Raw genomic sequence first — 20,813 nt, forward strand, 5'->3', positions numbered from 1 at the left:
CCTGGCCAATGACCAGCATGCTTGCACTCAGGGCCGTGAAAGCTCCGAGGCTTTCATTAGACTTAAAGTGTCCCCTCTTTTCCCCCGTGGGTACCTTTGAACACACTGCTGTCAGTTGACGTGGTTCTGAATAAGGCGAATCAGAATCATACATTAGTAGCCCAGCCTCCCGCACTGAGGTGGAGCGTCGTGAACGGACAGCCGCTATCACTGGCAAGTGACGACTTTACGATAGCGTGCTGCGCTCCCTGACGTGTGAATGCGTAGTTGGAAACTGACAGATATGGATAGACAGCATTACTCAGCCAACATAGCCTAGTAAACGTCTGTTTTGCGCACAGCGGCGACAACAACCGATCCGCTCAGCGGGGTCGCCTTGCGGATCGACAGGCTATGATTCCGTCAAATGTTCAGGCACTGTTGGTACCTCACGTACCTGTCGGGTTCGCGCACGGCTCAGTGTCCGACCTTCTCAGCATTTGGGAGCTCTAGCTCGATTCACAGAGCGGTCCATGACTGTTACCGTGACGGCCACAGCTGTCTATGACCAAAGCCCTTGAAGCGGGCACGATCAACAGGGTCAATTAATAACCATCGTTCAAGAAAAGACGTGTCCCGCCATACGGCAGTCAAAATTACTGCCTCTTGTAGCTATCTGGTTACCCGACCTGTTTGCAGAGGCCGTCCGAGCAACATTTGCATTTCAAGAGTGCGAGTGGTTGCGGTCAGGGACGTGAAGAGCCGCCACGAGGGCGGGCGCTCTTGTAGACGACCTGGGTTTATGGGCGCCTATTGTTTAGGCAGCATGGCATCGAACAGGGCATCACCTTCCCCAACTAGTTTCCCCGACAGATCTTGTGCACGTCGGGCGAAAGCTGCTCTCGCTGGGGAACGCCGTTCAAAGTCCACCTCCATCCCCGCGACCTCCGCACACGCTCTCTCATAAAGTCTTCACGTCGATAAAAGCAGTCAAAAGAGAATCGTCTTGATCTTCACCATGTTTCGTGCAGGGCCATCAACTCTACGTGCAGTGCGTCTCAGCAGGGGACTCGCTACAGTGGTCATCCAGGACGCCTCAAAACCTCAGTTGAAGACACGACATGATTGGTCAAAGCCTGAGATCAAGGTGATATACGACAGCCCCCTGCTCGATCTCGTGTTCCGCGCGGCTTCGGTGCACAGGCAGTACCATGATCCTACGAAGATCCAGCTTTGTACACTCATGAACATCAAGAGTGCGTACCATCTCACTTTGCCGTTAATTTGTCCAGGAGACTCATCGGCGAGGGCGGATCAGCTGGCGGATGTACCGAGGACTGTAGGTGATCTGTCTCGCGGTCACGGCCTTAGTGGGGTGCGGGACTCAGATCTCTCCCAGGCTCATACTGCTCTCAATCATCACGCTACTCGACCCCGACGAAAGCGCAGCGCCTGGTTGACATCGAACCGGTGCTCGAGGCGGCACGCAAGGCCAAGGAGAACGGCAGCACGCGCTTCTGCATGGGCGCCGCTTGGCGCGATCTCGCCGGCCGGAAAAGTGGATTCGCGCGCATCCTCACCATGGTGAGCGAGGTCCGGGCGATGGGAATGGAGGTCTGCACGACCTTGGGTATGCTGTCCCCCGATCAGGCACGGCAGCTTAAGGAAGCGTACGCAAATCTATGTCCCCACAGCCCTCGGACGCTGATCGTGCCTCGCAGCGGGTTGACGGCCTACAACCATAACCTAGATACCTCGCGGGAATTCTACCCCTCCGTGAGTACAATTATATGTCTACCTCCTTCAAGGTTGACTGTTCTGGTCAGGTCATCACTACTCGCTCATATGATGAACGCCTGGATACGATATCCGCCGTCCGCGACGCGGGGATTAGCGTGTGCTCCGGCGGTATTTTGGGTCTTGGCGAATCCAACGATGACCGCATCGGCCTCATCTGGGAGGTGTCGAAGTATGTACGCCGAAAGCTCCCATGACAGTCCTAGGTTCTGACGGATGGACAGCATGCCAGAACACCCCGAGTCCTTCCCTGTCAACGCCCTAGTGCCGATCCCAGGCACGCCCTTAGAGAATAATGAAGTCAGTGGTTCTGAATAGATGTCACCGGGCTTGCAAGACTAATAGGAAAACACAGCCCGTGCCCTGGCACACCCTGCTGCGCACCATTGCCACTGCGCGTATCGTCCTGCCTAGCACTATTATCCGTCTCGCTGCCGGTCGTCAGACGCTTGATGAGTCAATGCAGGCGATGTGTTTCATGGCCGGTGCAAATGCGGTCTTCACCGGCGAGCAGATGTTGACTACGCCCTGTACGTAACGCACTGATTAATTGCTCTCGTATGCCTTGGGACAATGTCGCTGACGCCGAATTGATTAATGCAGGTTCACCATGGGACGAAGATAAGACTATGATGGCACGCTGGGGCTTGAACGGTATGGGGAGTTTTGAACAGGTCAACGTCGCAAGGAAGGAAGGTGATGCGCTGACAGGTGGTCCAGTACCGCCGGCTGCGGATGCTTCTGGTGAGGCACCCCAGGAACGGCTGATGTGAGCCTCGGCGGTTGTCCCTGCTTCGGTATAACCCCACCTAGATCGACAAGCGGTGCTGGTGCCGATTCTGCGAGACGTGCCATGGTCCGCGGCCGAGCTGGACTGCCGAGGTGGTGGTATGTTTTGTTCGCAATGCCGGCGGTACTCGTGCTTGTCACATAGACTTGTTTATCACCACTATATCAAACGACTTCTGTCGCTTGCGAGGATTTACCACGCATGTGCTGTTCGCAGCTACGTTGGGCTGTGTCTCCTATGAAATTCTGTTGCGTGTACGACGAGCGGGCGTTGAGGTATTGGAGGCAGTGGACTGCGTTACTTGGGCGATTGTCATTTATAGTTGTCATCTAGTGTCCTTGCCATCTTACGCCCACAGCCTGCAGGGTTTCGCAGTAGGTTTGATCGGACGCGGAAGAGCATGTCAATCAGCCCGGAACGGGCTCGGAGGCATGCTACTGGCCACTCGGAGCACCGCCGAGACGAACTGATATCCCATCCACGTCTGCGCTAATGCAATGTTTGCGCATCTCTGTGTTGACCACAGCACCTCGCCCACTCCCTCTATCGTCGACGGCTCCGGTGACACCTCACAGATCTACCGGCGGTAGCCTCCTTGACCCCGCACCTGCACACGACCCGCGGTCTTGCTTACATCCCTCATTCCCGCAGATCGCAAGCTTTGTGGCTGTATGCGCACGGCCAGAGGCGTCAAGCTCACATCTGTCCATCAGGACGGGTGTACCGGCTCATTGTCTCCAAGCGTTGTTCACGTCGAGCAAAGCTAGAACGGCGCTTTCCTTAGCCCCGGTTTCTACGTCGCCGCGAGGCAAAGCGAGACGCAGGATACGGCACAGGCGAATCTGCTTGAAGGGGTATCATGTATCATGATGAATCCGACACTTACTCTGCCGTCAAGTCCCCGTCCATTTATCTACCCCCACTTGGGGCTACCCTAAATGACATATCCTAATTGGACCCGATGAGCCACTTCAGCATTTATGCAGTCCCCTCGCAAGCCTTCCAGCAAGGACCCGCCGCACAAGACATGGAGTGGAACGACCCACAACTCTTCAAAGACCTCATCCCGGTAAGGGGCCTCGCCATGGCCTCTGTCCCTGGCCAGAAGGCGCCGCAGACCCAGCACGAGATGCCACAGTGGCGGCCCACTAAGGTCTATCCACCGGAAAGGTCAGCACTGTGCCCCACTGCTTGTTGTGCTCCCCATGCTCACCGTCGCGGCTGGCTCCAGGTACATCGCCGGCGCCGTTCAGACCGTCTTCCACGGTATCTCCAGGCTGCCTATGGTGGCGTAAGCGCATGCACCCTTGACGCCGTCTGTCACGGAGTTTTGACGCATATACCCACTTTGTAGGCGTGTTACTTTGGCCGACTATCGCGGATTTATCCTCTACGACACCTATGTCCGCCCAACGTCAGTGCATTCAACCTGAATTCCATATATCACCGGCAGCCTTACCACAGAGCACGCACATAGCCAGCCAGTGAGCGACTATCGCACAGCCGAGACAGGCTTGACCGCTGGCCATCTTGCCGGAGGTAAGTCGCTCACCGTCGCCCCACGGACCTTGGCTCAACGCCCTCTGCCAGCGCCGCCCTTTCCTGAAGTCCAACAAAGGGTGGCAATGATGCTCCGCGGCAAAATTCTCGTTGGGTACGCTCTGTGGGAGTTCCTGTCGGTGAGTGGCCTGGTCCATGCTAGCTGTCGCAACGCACTCAACTACGCGGTGCAAGGTCATGGGACTCTCGCACCCCGCCATCGACACGCGCGACATCGCGCTCTTCCTTCCCTTCCGGCGCAGCCTGCGCTACAGGCCCAACGTCCAGGTCCCGCTTGTGACTCTCGTGAACAGCTTCATGGGCAGAAACATCGGTCTCCATGGCGACATCCCCGTATGCGATCCATCTCCCTTTCGCGGCAGGGCTTGTTCGCTGATCTTACGAACCGTGAATAGGTCGAACACGCCCGCGCCGCGCTCGACCTCTTCAGGTCTTGCGAGCAGGTCTGGGAGGGTGTCATCGCCGCGGGCTCCTGGCCCTGTGCCCTGCCACCGGATGCGTATGCGAATTGCTTCAATTGAAGGGTCTTAAATGCAGCGAACAAGGCCTGGAGCCACTTACAGGTACACAGCACCTGGAATGCATTGCAACCAGACTATAGACTTTGTCGCAGGCCTGGAAAGACTTTTCTCCAATCTGGAAGCTCCATAGATTTCTTTTTTCTCCTTATGTCATGCCTAATTAGCGATTAAGTAGCAGGACCCTCTTTCATTTCGTAGCACGGTACCTACAATTCGTGTAGCTTACACCGTTTCACTGCAATCAATCTCCGGAAGATTTCATCAGCAAAACGCGATCCAGGTGATTATACGCAGAGTGAAAAGTATAATAACGATAATACAGCCCGCGACAAGCGTCCAGTGTTTTACAGGTTGGATAGCTCGACCTCCCGCTTGTTGAGCCTGTCGATCTCTCCTTCGAGCGCGACATTGGCCATCTCGATCTGCAAGACGCTCGAGATGAGCTCGGTCCAGCGAGTCTCCAGGGTGTTAAGTTGTGTGCCAACGCCAGTCTAATTGGCAAAACCGCACATCAGCGGCAGTTCCCCACAGCAATAGGCGTTGATAGATGAGCGCACCTGAAAGTTCTTCCGTTCCCGGTTTACCTCAACTGTTAACTGTTTGAGGTCTTCCACGGCCTTCTCCAGGTTCTTCGCGGTCTGTTCCAGCAGGAAGTTGTGTATCCGCCACGCATTCGAGCCATACTGCTGTAGAAGGGCAAAGTTCATGTGCCTGGGGCGGGGTCAGTGACAGCCACATAAAATTGGCGGACATTGCGCGCACCGCAACCGTTGGTGTTCCAATTGTGCTTGAGCGTTCTTCAGAGCAGCTTCCCAGTCCTCCTCAGTAGCAGGCGTGTTTGTTGGTCCGGGCAACTGGTAGCGGAACGTGTCTATTTGCGGCATAGGCTGATGTGTCTCAACACGGGCCATTTCTTGCTGTAGCAGAGGGCTATTCTGTGAGAGCAGATTATAGACATCAGCACATATAAGCAATGTGGAACATGCGCACGAACAGCAAAGAGAGTCGGTGGTGGCGGCACGCGAGGATGCAAGCTCTGCACTTCCTTCCCCAACTCCTTCTGGATGAGCTTCTCTGCCCGCTCCTTGAGGCTGGGGTCCCGCTCGAGGTCATTATCGTAGTATGGCAGCGAGTCAATGACGGCCGTCACTGGCCCATTTTCACTGGACATCCCTGTGTGCGGTGGTGGTATGAACGCTGAGTATTGAGTGGTTGCCGCCGCGGCGCTTGTTCGCAAGGCGTCGGAGTGCCAAACTCGTGTCTCGCCGAGACGCTCTCGCCGCTCTACCATCCACTGTTCGCAACGCTATGTCTCTCCGTCTGGCCCTCAGAACAGGCAGACTCGTCAGGCAGCTGCCCGTACGCCAGGCAGCGATCGGTACTGCCTGCGTCGCTCGCCGCTTCCACGCCTCACCGTCCACCCAGGGTGAGTGAAGTTGCGCTTTACATGCACCGCTGCAGCCCACATCCCATACGTGCCAGCACCGTCCGAGTCGCCATTTACCGAGCCGACGTCGCCCAACCCGACGATCGTGCGGCATGCCGAGACGACCAAGGCTCTGCACGAATTCGGGGCGTACCTCCTCCAGTGCCTGCCCAAGTTCATCCAGCAGTTCTCTGTTCTTAAGGACGAGCTCACGCTCTACACCCCGCCGTCAGGCATCGTCCCCGTGCTCACCTTCCTCCGCGACCACTCACAAGGCCAGTTCAAGAGTGTCATGGACATCACCGCTGTCGACTTTCCAGAGCGCGACAAGCGGTTCGAGGTCGTCTACAACTTGCTCAGTGTCAGGCATGGAGGACGTATCCGTGTTAAGACTTATGCCAGCGAGGTTGATGCAGTTCCGACTGCTGCGTCTCTCTATCGTGGTGCCGATTGGTATGTTAGCAGTTTATAGCGTAGTTACGCGTGGAACTGAATGGCGGATAGGTATGAACGTGAAGTCTGGGATTTGTTTGGTGTCTACTTTGAAGGCCATCCCGACCTGTACGTCGCCAATTGCTTTGTTGCTGAACTATGGTTAACTGAGCAATTTTTCTAGTCGTCGCATTTTGACGGATTATGGCTTCGAGGGTCATCCCTTACGCAAGGACTTCCCGCTGACTGTGAGTCTTGTCTGTACGCCTCTGCCGATAGTTTGCCAACTTTTATTCAGGGCTACACTGAGGTTCGATATGACGAGGAGCGCAAGCGTGTCGTTTATGAGCCTCTCCAGCTTACCCAGGCATTCAGGTTCGGCTTCTCCCTCTTCACCTGCCAGGTTATGCTAAACATATGTTTTGCAGGAACTTCGATGCCCTCTCTCCGTGGGAGCAGGTCGGCGATGGTACCACTCCCAAAAGGCCTGACGAGTTCAAACACGTCCCGCTACCGCCTCCCCCACCTGCTGAGAAGAAGTAGATGTGTAGCAATGCACCATAATATTATCTCTTTCCAGATCCGAGCTGTGCTCGAACAAATAATGGTACATTCACCCAATGTTCCCCTCTTAAACACCGCGCGGCGAGCCAGGTTTGCATTGATCGATTTCACTGAGCCTTTGTTTCGACTGCAGTGGCGAGCTCCGCCTCTACCTTGGTATCCTCCGTCTTCTTCTGGTCCCAACCCATCCGCGAGACGACGTACTCTTGTCCAATGACTTCCACGCCTACCCTGATGGCCTCTACAACCGAATCCTCGACCCACTCATACTCGTCCCAGATATCGAGCCATTTGTTCGGTATCGCTTGTGTGATGGTGGAGTGTACGACTTGGTGAACAGGGTCGGCAAGGTAAAGAAGGAACTGCAGGGTCGTCTGCGAAATGCTCTCGGCCTCTAATTCTGATTGTGACGGGAGGGATAGTGATGTCCTGAAGGGCTGGATGCGCAGGTACACGTATGAATACGTGGTAGGATTCTGAGCTGGGTTAGTTGTTGACGGAGGCTGCACGTTGCGCTTGATCACTTCATTCAGCTCGGCCTGGAGGGTGTAAATATCAGACTGGTCCAGTGTAGTATTGGATTGCGAGTGTACCTGTGCCAGCTTGATAGCAGCATCAAGGCCGTCGACCGCATTTGTCTCGCGCTTCTCTGGCGAGCCTGACTTGGGTCGAGACTCGTCTCCTCGGTTGACCACCAGGTCACCACCCTCGACTTGTTCCATAATCTAGAGGAGCGTCAGTAGATGAGGACGCGCGCGAACACTTGATGCAGTGGAAGAGTTACTAACCCTTGTCAGGGCTCTGTACACAAGGGACTCGACGCCATCATACCCGATCATATCGTGACTGAGCCAGACTTGGATGACTTCGTGCTCCGAGATCGGAGGTGCGACAACATTCAGGATGTCAGTGAGAGTCGATAGACCCACTCGCTTGAAGTCCTTGCCTAGCGTAACATTTTATAAGCCTCAAGCTAAGTTCTGGATTATGGGAATGGTTGCGTACCGAGTTTGTCCAGCTGCGCGGCCTTCGCATACTCTAGGACACCTTCTCCCCATTTACGTGCCTGTTCATTCTTGGGAAGGTTCTTGACCTGTTCGTCGACCACAGTCCTGGCTTGTTGAATAGCGGAAGACGCTGTCGACCAGACGCTGTTCCATCCCCAGCCGCTGGACGAGCTCGCTAGCAGCTGAGACTGCGGTGCGAGGGGTGGTGTCGCCTGACCCGATTCCTGCTTCACAGCGGAAGTAAGCGAGACACGCGAATTGTTCGATTCCGTCCGAACAAGGGGCGTGGCGGAAAGAGGAGTTGTAGAGCTCGAAGCAGTTGGCAAGAGCGGCGAGGATGCACCGACTCTCACGCGCTCGGTGCTCTTGCGCAGAGTAGGAGTGCCTGCACGCGACGGCCGATCGGCGTGCAAGAGGGTGGAACGCGGGGGCTCTGAGCTCTTCTGCGTGATTTCGTCGATGAAGGCGTACACCTCCGCTTCGCCTTCAGAGGGAGGTTGTGCATTCTGCGCGCCGCTGGAGCTGGGAGGCGGAGGGGGTATGTTATCGAGGTCGTCAAGGAACGCCAGGGCCTCCTCCTGCTTTGACTTGGGTTTACTGGCCATTGTCTAAGGTTGAGCGTGCGGATTCGTCTTGTAAGACGACGAGGTGCAGAGAGACGTGGGAGAAGGTGGACAAACCCCAGAACTGCTCTCGTTAGCCGGACCACGAAAGCGCCATATGCCAGCACAGGCACGTGAACGCCACGCAGTATTTGGCTCTCGCGCGGCACAGCTCTTGCGAGCCGCGACCTTCGCCACAGTGGAATAGATATTCACGGCAGACATATCACCCTTAATCTCACCCTACAATCATGGCGAAGAAGAAGAAATTCCAAGAAGACGACGAGGAGCAGTTTCATGTCGGTACGCTGCCACGACCTACTTGCCACCCTGATCCGTCTACTAAAGCAGTTTCGATCCAGAGGTTATCACGAAGGCCAAGGTGAACAGCGCCGGCGACTGGGTGAGTTTATGTGTTACCGTAAGAGAAGGATGCGCTTCTTATCCTACTGCTTACAGGATTACTATGTCAGGGTGGGTACCTTGCGCTGGATGGCGTTCACAGTCTTATCAACTCGGCTCCATGCATAGTGGGCGGGGTACGGTCCCGAAGCCGACAGGTAAGTGTGAAACATAACACACACAACTCTTTTATACAAGAAATACAGCTGGGAACCTTCTGAAAACGTCGAAGGCTGCGATCGGCTCCTTAAGAGCTTCTGGAAGCACGTTGGCACAGATGACAATGACTACGAGGAAGGGTGCGTCTTCGAAGCTGAACCAGAATGGATAGGTGAATGTGGTCGTTGATACACTATACACTATGCTGATCGCGCCTTATCAGAGAAGGAGAAGGAGTTCTTTCATGCGCATTTCGGTGAGCCGGAGGAAGTCATCCGCAAGAAAAAGAAACGACAAGGGTCTGGGACTCAGAAGTCAGTGATTGGCAAGGCGATTATGAGAAAGAATGTGTGTCTTCTATGCTGCTTGCCACTCCCGCTTGTAAGTTGATGCTCTGCAGGCTAAAGGAAAGACTACTCTGAAGAAACCGACAATAGAGAACTCTGAATCATCGGTTTGTGAAATATGTCTTCACAAAGAAAGATTTATTGACAATATGTAGGATTCTGAGGATGATGTACCTGTCACTTCGAAAGCTAGTTCCTCCAAGCGAGGTCGACAGTATCAATCAGATTCAGCTGTGAGTTGCAATAGAATGTCAGACTTCGGTATCATCAACAACTTGTACAGTCAAGCTCGGAAGACTCAGATAAGCCTTTGCGTAAGGCTCCACGAAAGTTTAGCGTCTCTAAACCTAAGGCAGTGAGTCCTCGTGCTCAAGTTTGATGTTTCTCAAGTTTAAGGGCGTATAGACCAAACAGGACAGTATAAGTGCGACGAAACCTGTAAGCTTGCAGAATCGTACCCGTGTTCCTTTTAACACTAACTATTTCCAGAGCAAGGGGAAAGAACCTGCAAGACCGCGGCCCAGTACGCCGGAGCATGATCCGTTATTCTCGGAACCATCTTCACCAGCAATGACCGTGGAAAAGAAGCTCTCAGAGCCTACACCAACTGCCCCCACCAGCGCGGCCAACAACGTTCCTCTCCCGCCGAAATCGGCAGCTCCTAACCACAAGAATCGAGAGCCGAAAGTAAAACTCATGACGCTCCCGATGGGAAGCGACGCTGCGAACTTCACGGAGACGAAGAGACGTCTGGCTGAACGAACGGGTACTGTTGCAAAGTCGGCTTCTGCGCCCGGGCCTACTCCGCAACCGCCGGCAGGTCAGGCAAACACGAAGAAAGACCCTCTCAAGAATCTCAGTTTTAAAAAGAACAAATCTGTGTCGGGTTCCATTCAGCGGACGTCGCCCACATCACCCGTTGTATCACAAGCAGGGCCGTCGCAAGACCCGAGAAGGCCCGCCGCGACTGGATGGTTCCCATCGGGACCCCAAGAGCCGCAAACTGTGGAATCACCTGTGGCCGAGGTTGGCGGAGGGTGGGGTCGCGAACAGTCCCCTGCTCCTACTGGTGGATGGGGCGCTGGTGCGGGATGGGGTCGTGGTCAATCGCCTGTTACGGGAGGCTGGGGAAACACTGTCGGTTCGGGCTCTGCTGATTGGACTGCGCCTCAGCAAAACTCCAATGCAGCGAATTCCGTGCCTGTGGACCGCCCTCCCGATCCGTAGGTAACTCGCGTCACATGGCCACTGTCATATACCTAATGGACATCCAGCCGGAAAGCAGCCATGGCGCGTCGGCAGCCATCACCCCAAGAGCAGCAGAAGAAGGCAGCGGAAAACTTCTTGGCCTCTATTATGCCTGAGCAGTAAGTCGACACTCATTTTCAGAAGCCCTCGCTATTCATATTCATCTATTTGCATAGACTGGCTGCTCCGATGCCGTGAGTGACGGGTCGTATTGCTTCTCGTCCGTTATCCAGCTGACAATAACCATAGTGAACCGACTGGCAATGAAATGGACGTGGACGCTCCTGCAGCCCCACCCCCGGTTACGAAAAAACCCGACTTACCTCAGTTAGTTCCCTCTACTCAATGTCTCCCGAAATTCGCGAATTTATTGGTGATAGGACCCGCATACCAAAAAAATGGCAATGGGGAGGCGAGCTGTACATGGAGACGGCCCGGAATCGAGCTATACCGGCAGCTAGACTATGCAACATCTCTCTCTCAGAACCCACTGAGCCTCGACCAGGTGGCATACGACTAAATCTTTGTTGCACAGCGGAAATTTCGACACTACGGCTCGAAAAGCTCCACGATATCACGGATGTGTACTTGCTGCTGCGTGCATGTGCACCTATCCAGCAGCACTGCAAGGTGTCGCATAGGGCAATCGAAGACGAGGCAACCTTCAATGCCTTCGCTACGTACTTGAGTCGGCGCCGTCAGGTAAGCTTCATCCGTGCTTGTAAGTAAGCTGTGTTGACAATAACCCCAGTTCACATACGCCCGTGTACACATGGACAACAATCAGGTTGGCGTACTGCTCCTCGTCCCGACTGCGTCGCACAACATCTGCAAAGCACTCAAAGTGCCCGAGCAACTTCGCCAGCATGCACTAATTGCTGTCCTTATCCCGTGGAAGCTCACCGTTGAACAGTATCAGAAGTACGAGTGGCAGGCAGCTCATGGGCGGCTCAACTTAGATGACGGCCATATCTCGCTCGAGTTGGGTAGCAAGATCTCGGACCTCAGCAAGAAGCTCACCGCCAACCCTCAGCTGGCGCAAGGTCTACGTTTACACCATTTCAACGCAGCAGACTACGACTTCTTCACACGCGGAGTCCGGAAATACTGCATCTGGCACTACCCATCAGATGGCAGCCCAACGGACCTTGGGTTTGAGACGAGGCTTCTGGTGGCTATTTTGGATGAGTGGAACGCAGAGAGGGCGGGGTATAAAGAGGACACCAGAGTTGTCTTTGTCCATGTTGGGTCGCTACATGAGCTGCATAAGCTTCAGGCGCTGGCCCTTCGGCGATACAAGCGGCCTGAGCTGCGATTCTATTCATATGGAACACATGCGTCTGTCCCGCCGGGTCGCTGGGGCGTAAGGGAGATATACCCTGTTGGTGTGTGTTTATCGTGAGTTGTCGCTGACGTGTCATGAGACTAACAAATTTTTCTTAGGTGGCGTAGCTACATTCTCTGCGAAAGCTATTCTTCAAGACCCTTTCAAGGTCTACGAGCTCATTGAGCAGTTCGATGAACACCCGCTCTGGACCTGCTATATACATCCCTCTGTCATCGCTGCGGTTGCAAAGATTAGTTACCCTGGCAGCGATGTTATATCACTGCTTAGGCAGTAAGTTGCTGGCTGCTCTTGTTAGTGATTTGATAGCTCACAATCTTCCAGGAACGACTTTTTTTACAGGCCGTTGCTGGACCTCATCACAGATGGCAAGATATCTCTTCTGGAAGCACCACCTCAATCCCGCCAGCCGCGGACAGCTAAGGATGACATTTCAGTCATGGTCGATCCTGGGCTGCAGTGGGCCGAATGGATGCTCAACCTTTGTGATCTGGACGCCACGGGTATTATGGAGGAAAGCCTGCGACTATTCAATGAGAAGCATCCGAAGTTGCTCGACAAGGACTTGGTTTCTGTTATTGACCAAGAGCTCATCCAGGACATATTATGGATGCAGCTTGAGCCTGTCATGATGGACAACTACCGCAGGTTCGTGATGTTTACCGAGACGCGCAATGAACTGCCCCAAGAGAACGGGGTACGTCTTTCCCCTTATGCATCAGGCTACTTTCGCTAACTGTCTTCGCAGATCGAGTTCGTGTCTATCGCTGAGGACTTTAACTTCAGAGATGAATACTTCGGCAAGCCGTAGTTCGCGAGATTTCGTATTATGCAGTTACCCTGTTTTTACTCTGCTTGCATAACGTCATACGGAATATATGTCCCATACTGTAATTACTCGCGTTCGCATGTGATTGTACGCCACCTCAGTGCGCTTATATCGCCCGTGTCTCGAACTTGCGCTCGACCCGGCTTGCTACCGCTGCCGCCTCTCGCATCTCTCCTCCATGCCGCCGCTCAGGTCCCTCCGGACTCTAATCTTGCGTCTTGTACGCGAGAACGTGCAGGCACTGCTGGCTGTAATCCACAAGATCATAACCGATCCGGCGTACCATGACTACTGGGCCATCCTGAAGGGCGCACGGAACGGGCTCGTGTATGGGGCGAAGGTTCGATTCCCCCATGCTTTGGTTATGACTCTGCTGTTCAGCAGGGCTGAGTAAGTCACGAATTCTATTCGCCCGAGAACGATTGGCACAATTTCTTCCAGTTGGCGGACCAAAGTCAAGAATGTGCTCTCGGCGACAATAACGCACGCCATGAACCTCGCCAAGTTCGTCTCGCTGTACAAGACCACGATGATTCTGCAGAAGAGGGCACATAAAGGCAACGAACACCCGCTAGATCCGTTTATTGCCGGTCTCGTGGGTGGTTACTTCGTATTCGGGGACCGCACCGCTATCAATGAGCAGGCACGTCGCACTACATATGATAACTACGCATGTTTCTCATATACAAATAATCTAGATTGTCCTATACGTCTGCTCGCGAGTGGTTGCATCTACCATGCCGAGAGACATTTCGAAGGCGCATCCCCCGCCTTCTGGAAAAGTCACGCCACTACACCCCGACCCGAAATACTTCTCGATATTTGCCGCTCTCTCCTGGGGTGCCGTAATGTGGTTGTTCCAAGAGCATGAAGAGACATTACAAGCAGGGATGCACAAGTCCATGATCTATCTCTATCGCGACTCGGACCGGTGGAATAATCTTCGGACGCTCTTCTGGCACAATAAGTAGACGGCGCGGAGGAACACGTCTTTAGACCTGCCGCTCTGTGCTGGTGGGGAGCTTGTCGATGCGTCTGGGTACCTTGGAGCATTTGTACTAGAGCGCAAATGGATTAGTATCGGCTTCGGACTGTGTAAGAGTGCGCAGACTAACTCCGAGCATGTCGGTCGCAGCGACCCACGCCTTGAAGCATGTGGTACAACCGGACAACTGGTCGAGGTCAACCATCATCTCACCGGCCACGTCCGTAGCTACGAGTGCATGTCTCAGAAACTTGTGGAATACACGCACGGCCTGGACAAGTCTTACCAGCCGCAATTTGACCGGAAACCATGGCCTGTTTGACCCCCCAGAGTGTCTTGGTCCGTTGCGTGTGCTTTTTGCACTCGCCGTAACCCTGGGGGAAGATCTTTTCATCAATCAGCATTTCTCGGAGTCTTTTGATACGATGTTCGTGCAAGAGTGCGAGCCTGTGGTACGCCTCCGCGGTCGGAATGCACTTGATTTCGCTGGTCGAGTACGATGTCAGGGGCGGATGCAGCAAATATTTGCTCGTCTTGGCCGCGATCACATCGGAACCCATGCCCACGGCCATGCCGTACACCCTGAGTGGGTATGTCGACGCGTACGCCGCGAGGTGCGAAGTGCACACCTGCATAATCGCCGGCGTAACGGCATATTTATCCGCCAGCGCGAAGAGCGACGGCAGTAGCGGGAAGGGTATTGCGCGCGCAGGAATGTTCTGTTTGATGTGCACGTAGTCGTCAGACTTGGCAGCGTCCGCCCCGTCAGCAGGTACGTAAGGCTCGGGCGTGCTGTGCAGCAGCTGGAACAGCAGGGCTAGCGAGGATGCCGATTCGTGCAGTTCGAGCACACCGCTTCCAGCGTCGCAGCACCGGAACATGTCACCTGTAAATTTCAGAGAAGTCCGCGGACTCTTTATGAGAGTGCAAAGGACGTACGAAAGACCTCGCTGCCTTCTGTGAGACATTTTTTTTGAACGCGAAATTCGTCGCCGTCCGGTATCGAGTGTACCATGAAATCTGGTCGCTCACAATGGAACCCCAGTGATGAGGCAGTCATCTTGCGGCGGTGACGAAGGCTAACAATACTGTGAGTATGCCTATCACTGCAACTCCGGTCCAAGACCTCCCGCGACGTCGCTATAAAACATTCTCGAAGATCGTCCGTAGCAAGGTACACGTGTACCTGACATATAGACCGTGATGTAGATGCCACAAAAGTGCGATCGCCGTAGCGTGACGCGCAGGGGAGCGCAAGGGCTGCGACGAGCCAGCGGAGTCCGCAGCGAACGAGAAATTGCACGACAGTATGTACACGTCAGCTACATGCATGTACGTGAATGAGAGAGCAGCAGTATCCGTGCATGTGAGAAGTGAGTGTGAATATATGTACATGATGAACGTAGACGTGTCGCAGTAACTTCAGAAATCGTGAAGTAGTGCCAGTGATCCTCCCAATCAGCACAGCCAGGAATGCCCAAATTGAAGTAGAAAGAAACAAATGGATGCGATGGGGTATCATGGAAAAAGAGGTAAGTGGGAGGAACAGCTTGACAAATCTATAGAGTCCAGAACGGCCACCTCACATGATGATGCATTTCTTTGGCTTCGTCCTGTCTTTCCCGCCTTCCGCTGGTCTCGAAGGCCCTGGTGTAATCTGGTCGTTTTGTCTCGTTTGCCGCAGCAGGCGGACAAGAGTGGTGAATAGCCGCTCCACGTTATACGCAGTTTTGGCAGATGTCTCGAGGAATTCGCAGCCAAACGTACGCGCCAGCTGCGCTCCTTCCTCGCGGGAGACCTCCCGCTCGTACTGCTTGTCGCACTTGTTGCCGACAAGCATGAACACAGGTTTAGATTTCTTAACCTTCATCATTGCCTGTCGGAAGACTTCCAGGCGGTCGAAGGTTGCTCGTGATGCTATCGAGTAGACGAGGATGAATCCTTGCCCCTCACTGTTCCGCGCTGTCAGTAAGAGGAAAGAGGGGTTTAACAAGCACCGTACCGAACCCACTGGTCTCGGAGCGTAGCGTATTCCTCTGGAGCGTATCGTCAGTATTGCACCATGCCAGCTATTGGGAAACACGCACCTTGACCAGCAGTGTCGATAACCTCTACGAAACACATGCGGTTGTCCACAACCAGTTGTTTCCGATAGGCGTCTTCAATCGTCGGGTCATACGTCTATACAACATCTTGAGTCCTCATTGAGGCGAATAAGATAAACACGCATGTCGCGTACCTCTGGATCACAAGGGCAAGACGTGAGCGACAAAAACACTGGACAAACGGAAGCGAGACTTACCAACAAAGCAATTCAAGGTGAACTGGACGAACCAATGAGCGACAAAAGAACGGCAGGCCCACGAGCTTGCTCACCTGAACTGCCAACGCCGTCTTTCCGACGCCACCATCACCCAGCACGGCGACCCGCCAGCTATCCATTCTGATCCACGGCCCGACACTTAGCTATGCTTGTGACAAAAGCGGGGTGACGAACACGAACCTTAGTTAAGGATAAACGAGTACTGGTAAGACTGCAAGGAGGACATCAGAATGTCGTTGCGCCCGCTTCTCCGAGGGGGCTACGCACCAAAGAAGCTGTCGTATAAGGTACTGTATGTGTTGCGCGGAACGGTGAGCTCAGGACCAGGGATGCGAGCAGGTGAGATGAAGAGGAATCGGAACCGGAAAACGTCGTCGCAAGTTCGTGGATGGTCGTAAAAGAGAGCACAGGAGCGAGCCAAGCCGTGGAGAGAGAGGCGGGGGACGAGAGCACGAAGTGAGCAGTGTGATAGAATAGCCTCGCCCCTCAGTCGTATTTCTATCCACGAGCAAACAAGTCCCAACTGTGCCCAATTTGGGAGCATATCCGGCTCTTTCCGCGCGCTCATTCAAGGTGCAATCCGTCCAAATCCCACGCACCCGCTTTTTGCTCGCAATTTCTCCCGTTTCGGCCCCGGACCCAAGAATGGTCGAGGTGTGCGACCTCTTGGCCGGCTTGGAACCTACTTCCCAATGGTGGTCGCCCGTCATTTGAGTGTGACGAGGGCCGCCCTTCTATTGCTCACGAACCAATCGCGATGGCTGGCCTGCCTTTTATTTTGTGCGGCGAACCGGGCATCGCCGCACCGTCTCTCGCAGTTGAACGACGTCTTCAGGCACAAGTAAAAGATTGGCTGCGCTGGATTTCGACCTCTCTATGCTTGATATAAGCCTCAGCAGACGAGACAACCTGAACAATTGTGCGCCATGCATCCCGCCGCTCCTCCCCTGGTTTCGGAGACCCTCGAATTTTATCGTGGCGGCCTCGAGGCGCCATCAGACGACACTCGCAGAACCCACGGCTCAAGTCCAAGCGATCCGCTAGCGTCACCGTCCATAGCGGTCCAGAAACACCATAGCCCGCTAGACGGGTTCTACCCGCACCATAGACCACTCGCCGGCTATTGATTTTCTATGTCTTGTGACGCGGTCCGTCTTACCCAATTCCCGCTGGGGAAATTGCTCCAGACTCTGCGTGCTCTTACACATGGAGTCTGGCATTGGAGAGATAACAGCCACCTGACCTGCCTGCTCCCCCTTTACAACAACACCTTCCAGAGCGAGGACTCTCTGCCCTGATGGCAGTGCAGTTTAATGAACGAAGACAAAGCAGAACGGATCATGCGAACTCGACTCTGGGGCATCGCGGGACGTCGCCCAGACATCGCGATATCGTGCCGCACCGTCACTGGAGGTCTGGGCAATCAGCCGGTGTAATCTGGTAAGTACATCGGTACCTGAGGGCTCGGCGAACCCCCGTACCACAGCAGAAGGTTCTGTCAGCACACAGCCAACAGATGCACAAAGCGACAGGCACGAAGAGTAGCCGCAAAGGGCGACTACACGGACCAATTTTGCGGATACGCACCGCGTACGTACTGCGATCCAGGGGAGATACGCGGAAAGCCTACTTAATCTGAAGCCTAGATGCCGCTCGATGTGCGGTTCCCAACCTCCGGAGGCGGAGGAAAGGCATACCTGGATAGTCCCAGCTACCTTCCTATAGAGCGATTCAAGCCGGGATAAACGCGCCACAGAAGGTGTGAGCGCTGAGCATGTCTCGAGCGTGGACAGCGGACCGATCCTATGACCATCGAAGGAGTCGAAGGAGTCTTCTACCGCGGCGACCTTGCAGCTTGCGTGGCTGCGCGTGTAAGCTGTCTACCCTTTCCGGTGCATGGTTAATTGTGTCCTGGGCGGCTGTCCCGTGCGGGCGCACCCAAAGCCCGTGTAAGATCGCATTATGCTCTCAGACGCTCCGCGTAGAGTGTGCAAGTCGCCGTATGTGCTGCACGAGTCGAACGTTCTGGAAGGCCATTTGTGGAGTTGCAGGGCGGCTGGCATATGACCGGGTCCGCCCATATAGCCATACAGGTAAAGCACACTCATCGTAGAGGGGCTGCTACTCAGCTAATGACGCTAGGAGTACAGTCTGAGCGCCAGAGGCGGCCGCGCGGATGAGTGCGGCTGGCAGCGACCGAGGACATCGGTGTCACTCGTGAGTTAAAGTTTACTACGGGGCAGAGTGGGGTAAGGTTCCCATATAGAACAGCAGCATATGGCCCTCGGAAAGATAGCTTTGGAGGCCAGGTGTCCGCAGACGACCATAAGGGGTGCTTATGTGACCGCCGGTGAGCCTATGACTCGAGCAGATGGTGTATACTTACCTTGAGATTTCTGTGCACGATAGACACCGATGTACCTCAAGCACGCCTCGAGGCTCGGTTCGGAGCGAGAGAGGCCTTTGCAGCGCGAGAGGCTGGTGCGAAAGGCAGGTCGGGAGGTGCGAGTGGTGTCCAGCGTTGGGTAGACGCGCGTCTGTGATAGAGTTCAGGCGCACCAAGCTGCCGGAACGTTCGGGTTCTCCGAGTTGCCCTCAGGCGAGTGCTCGATGGAAGGGTACAGGGCATCCCTCTGAACTTTGCCTTTAGAATTTCACAAGAATACATCTCTCCATCTCCATCTCCTTCTCACATCCGCCATCTCGCTACAGTCTTCGCAGGGTCCCCGCCAGCGCCCCAGCAACGCGCTCAGCCTCCAACTAGGCAAGATGCGCCGTGGCCGCTGGGTGCGCCTACACCGCCTTCACGGAGAAGTGGATCCTGACTACGGAAATGTCCCGAACATTCTTCCGATATTTTCGCTAAAGCGCCCCAGGAGTATACACTGATAGCAATGCACAGCGGTTCGCCTATCCATACAAGTCTCCGGCCAGTTTGTGCTGAGAATTGCTCATCATATATTTAATTTAGGCCATGGCTCCGCTGGTCAGAGCTTACCGTAAAACATACAGGGTCCCAGAGCTCCGACTACTCAAGCACCGCTACCACAGCCGCCGGAGTCTGACGCATCTTGAAGCTAATAGCGGCCAATAGCTTTGGACTAGCTTTTAAAAGTCTGCCGAGGAGAGGCCCCGAGAAAAGGGGCATTCCTAAAAGACTAGGCTTTCCGTCCACAGGGAGGCCGGTCCTGGCCTCGAAGGTCACAGTGGCCTTAACCGCACAACTCCTGGAGTTGACCCGGGGAACGCTTTGAGACCATGAAACCCGACAGAGAACAACAGCGCCCACGGAGCAACTCAACATAACTCGACTTCTCTACGGACCAGTCGCGGCAGTCTCCACATGCCTCTGCCGAGGATTACGAGAGCGGGTGCCCGGGCCACACGCCATACAGAATGGGCCATCGTAAGTACGGTTTGCCATCGATGACGATGGGAACAGACTGCACTTATCCGTATGTCTTTGACAGACTACCGCAGAAGCGGCTATTCCTCCGCGTGCTTACCGGATCCGATGCTGACATCGGAGGCATAGGGATGTTGCGGGGGTGAGTGGGAGAGCCCAAGACTCACCTCCCGCATCGTATACTGAGCGAACACCTCGTGGCAAAATTCCGAAGACCGCGGGTGCGTAGATAGGAGCTGGTTTCCCCTTTTCCCCCTTCTAAGAGCTTACGGACGAAGCTTATACACGAGATTTCGCTCAGAATAGTCACAAAGTTCAGCAAGGCTTGTCCGTGCGCGGCTGACCACTTCCCTTACGTGCTCGCTGCACACCCGGTCAACTATACGCATGAGCGATTAAGCTTTGCGTGTGTTGGTTAATTGATACCGCTTACGTTCTGCTTACATTTCATCACACGCCTCATTAGTTCAAGAGCTGCAGGATAGCGACAGGAACCTGGTCGTTATGTCCTCCTGAAGTCTGAGATTTTTCCTGGAACTCTGGGCAGCTCCCCTTTGCCTCAGTTTTTCTGCAGCATCTAGACTTTCTCTCCATTGGCAGACTCACTTTCGCGGGAGCAATTCATAGCCGGCTGGCTTGCTCCTGGATACCAGTTAGCCTTGCTGCGTGAACTCCTGGCGTCCGTGTTGGTGCGCACGTCCTCATCGCGTACTGATCGTCCCATGTTGCAAATGTCTCAAAAGAACTGCCAGCGGCGAGCAGTCTCCACCAACCGTCCCAACTTCCTCATCCAACGCGGCCACCATGGCGACGGAAACAGCGGTTCGCCGTTGCGAAGTACCCCCGAGACTGTCTTCCTTGCCATGCGTGCATCTGTGAGTTTTCTGCTTGGAAGGGGATTTGGCTCTATTGTTTCTGATCGCATCGGGACCAGTTGTGCGCTGTTTAGAACGGTGAAAACGGTGGGCCAAAAGGAACTCCGTTTGACTGAGCGGGATACATCCAAAGAAAATGTTCTAGCGAAAAGCTGCGAGCTCATAACGGATAAACGATCACACATCGGGGGCAAGAGCCAGAGCGCACCATGGAAT

At 54.5% G+C, this 20,813-nt stretch overlaps 8 protein-coding genes across 8 annotated transcripts; 4 read left to right on the top strand and 4 right to left on the bottom strand.

The window, feature by feature from the left end:
• The first annotated feature begins 883 nt into the window (after positions 1-883).
• PHACADRAFT_247061 (uncharacterized protein) lies at positions 884-2,752 on the top strand. The gene is made up of 8 exons (XM_007390243.1): positions 884-1,235; positions 1,298-1,318; positions 1,379-1,649; positions 1,701-1,755; positions 1,806-1,948; positions 2,001-2,076; positions 2,132-2,306; positions 2,380-2,752. The coding sequence occupies exons 1-8, from the start codon at positions 998-1,000 to the stop codon at positions 2,547-2,549; spliced, it is 1,149 nt and encodes a 382-aa protein (XP_007390305.1). The 5' UTR covers positions 884-997; the 3' UTR covers positions 2,550-2,752.
• A 670-nt stretch (positions 2,753-3,422) lies between these two features.
• Positions 3,423-4,647, top strand: PHACADRAFT_180032 (uncharacterized protein; the record flags this gene model as incomplete). Its single annotated transcript, XM_007390244.1, has 7 exons — positions 3,423-3,736; positions 3,798-3,857; positions 3,921-3,980; positions 4,020-4,105; positions 4,157-4,245; positions 4,301-4,459; positions 4,522-4,647. Exons 1-7 carry the CDS (start codon positions 3,528-3,530, stop codon positions 4,645-4,647), a joined length of 789 nt encoding a protein of 262 aa, XP_007390306.1. The 5' UTR covers positions 3,423-3,527.
• Positions 4,648-4,785: 138 nt separating this feature from the next.
• PHACADRAFT_247062 (uncharacterized protein) lies at positions 4,786-5,829 on the bottom strand. Its single transcript, XM_007390245.1, has 5 exons — positions 5,642-5,829; positions 5,410-5,582; positions 5,205-5,358; positions 4,858-5,138; positions 4,786-4,803 (listed from the first exon to the last, which is right to left on the bottom strand). Exons 1-4 carry the CDS (start codon positions 5,816-5,818, stop codon positions 4,992-4,994), a joined length of 651 nt encoding a protein of 216 aa, XP_007390307.1. The 5' UTR covers positions 5,819-5,829; the 3' UTR covers positions 4,786-4,803; positions 4,858-4,991.
• Positions 5,830-5,922: 93 nt separating this feature from the next.
• PHACADRAFT_180034 (uncharacterized protein) lies at positions 5,923-7,132 on the top strand. Its single transcript, XM_007390246.1, has 6 exons — positions 5,923-6,073; positions 6,130-6,526; positions 6,578-6,634; positions 6,690-6,753; positions 6,804-6,880; positions 6,934-7,132. The coding sequence occupies exons 1-6, from the start codon at positions 5,956-5,958 to the stop codon at positions 7,046-7,048; spliced, it is 828 nt and encodes a 275-aa protein (XP_007390308.1). The 5' UTR covers positions 5,923-5,955; the 3' UTR covers positions 7,049-7,132.
• A 9-nt stretch (positions 7,133-7,141) lies between these two features.
• Positions 7,142-8,712, bottom strand: PHACADRAFT_247065 (uncharacterized protein). The gene is made up of 4 exons (XM_007390247.1): positions 8,075-8,712; positions 7,858-8,015; positions 7,663-7,794; positions 7,142-7,608 (listed from the first exon to the last, which is right to left on the bottom strand). Exons 1-4 carry the CDS (start codon positions 8,679-8,681, stop codon positions 7,177-7,179), a joined length of 1,329 nt encoding a protein of 442 aa, XP_007390309.1. The 5' UTR covers positions 8,682-8,712; the 3' UTR covers positions 7,142-7,176.
• A 144-nt stretch (positions 8,713-8,856) lies between these two features.
• Positions 8,857-13,102, top strand: PHACADRAFT_204012 (uncharacterized protein). The gene is made up of 19 exons (XM_007390248.1): positions 8,857-8,981; positions 9,041-9,081; positions 9,138-9,152; positions 9,210-9,238; positions 9,287-9,411; positions 9,463-9,587; positions 9,640-9,693; positions 9,742-9,819; positions 9,870-9,941; positions 9,992-10,024; positions 10,076-10,809; positions 10,861-10,953; positions 11,011-11,028; positions 11,084-11,161; positions 11,215-11,536; positions 11,586-12,219; positions 12,278-12,452; positions 12,504-12,876; positions 12,928-13,102. Exons 1-19 carry the CDS (start codon positions 8,930-8,932, stop codon positions 12,988-12,990), a joined length of 3,114 nt encoding a protein of 1,037 aa, XP_007390310.1. The 5' UTR covers positions 8,857-8,929; the 3' UTR covers positions 12,991-13,102.
• A 95-nt stretch (positions 13,103-13,197) lies between these two features.
• PHACADRAFT_247071 (uncharacterized protein) lies at positions 13,198-14,985 on the bottom strand. The gene is made up of 6 exons (XM_007390249.1): positions 14,933-14,985; positions 14,280-14,879; positions 14,124-14,221; positions 13,707-14,066; positions 13,450-13,651; positions 13,198-13,398 (listed from the first exon to the last, which is right to left on the bottom strand). Exons 2-4 carry the CDS (start codon positions 14,626-14,628, stop codon positions 14,001-14,003), a joined length of 513 nt encoding a protein of 170 aa, XP_007390311.1. The 5' UTR covers positions 14,629-14,879; positions 14,933-14,985; the 3' UTR covers positions 13,198-13,398; positions 13,450-13,651; positions 13,707-14,000.
• A 352-nt stretch (positions 14,986-15,337) lies between these two features.
• On the bottom strand, positions 15,338-16,754 carry PHACADRAFT_247072 (uncharacterized protein). The gene is made up of 7 exons (XM_007390250.1): positions 16,584-16,754; positions 16,497-16,527; positions 16,370-16,436; positions 16,296-16,317; positions 16,081-16,176; positions 15,996-16,029; positions 15,338-15,945 (listed from the first exon to the last, which is right to left on the bottom strand). Exons 3-7 carry the CDS (start codon positions 16,433-16,435, stop codon positions 15,576-15,578), a joined length of 588 nt encoding a protein of 195 aa, XP_007390312.1. The 5' UTR covers position 16,436; positions 16,497-16,527; positions 16,584-16,754; the 3' UTR covers positions 15,338-15,575.
• Between the last annotated feature and the right edge of the window lie 4,059 nt (positions 16,755-20,813).

The sequence above is a fragment of the Phanerochaete carnosa genome, assembly GCF_000300595.1.
Source record: "Phanerochaete carnosa HHB-10118-sp unplaced genomic scaffold PHACAscaffold_1, whole genome shotgun sequence".
Lineage (NCBI taxonomy): Eukaryota > Fungi > Basidiomycota > Agaricomycetes > Polyporales > Phanerochaetaceae > Phanerochaete > Phanerochaete carnosa.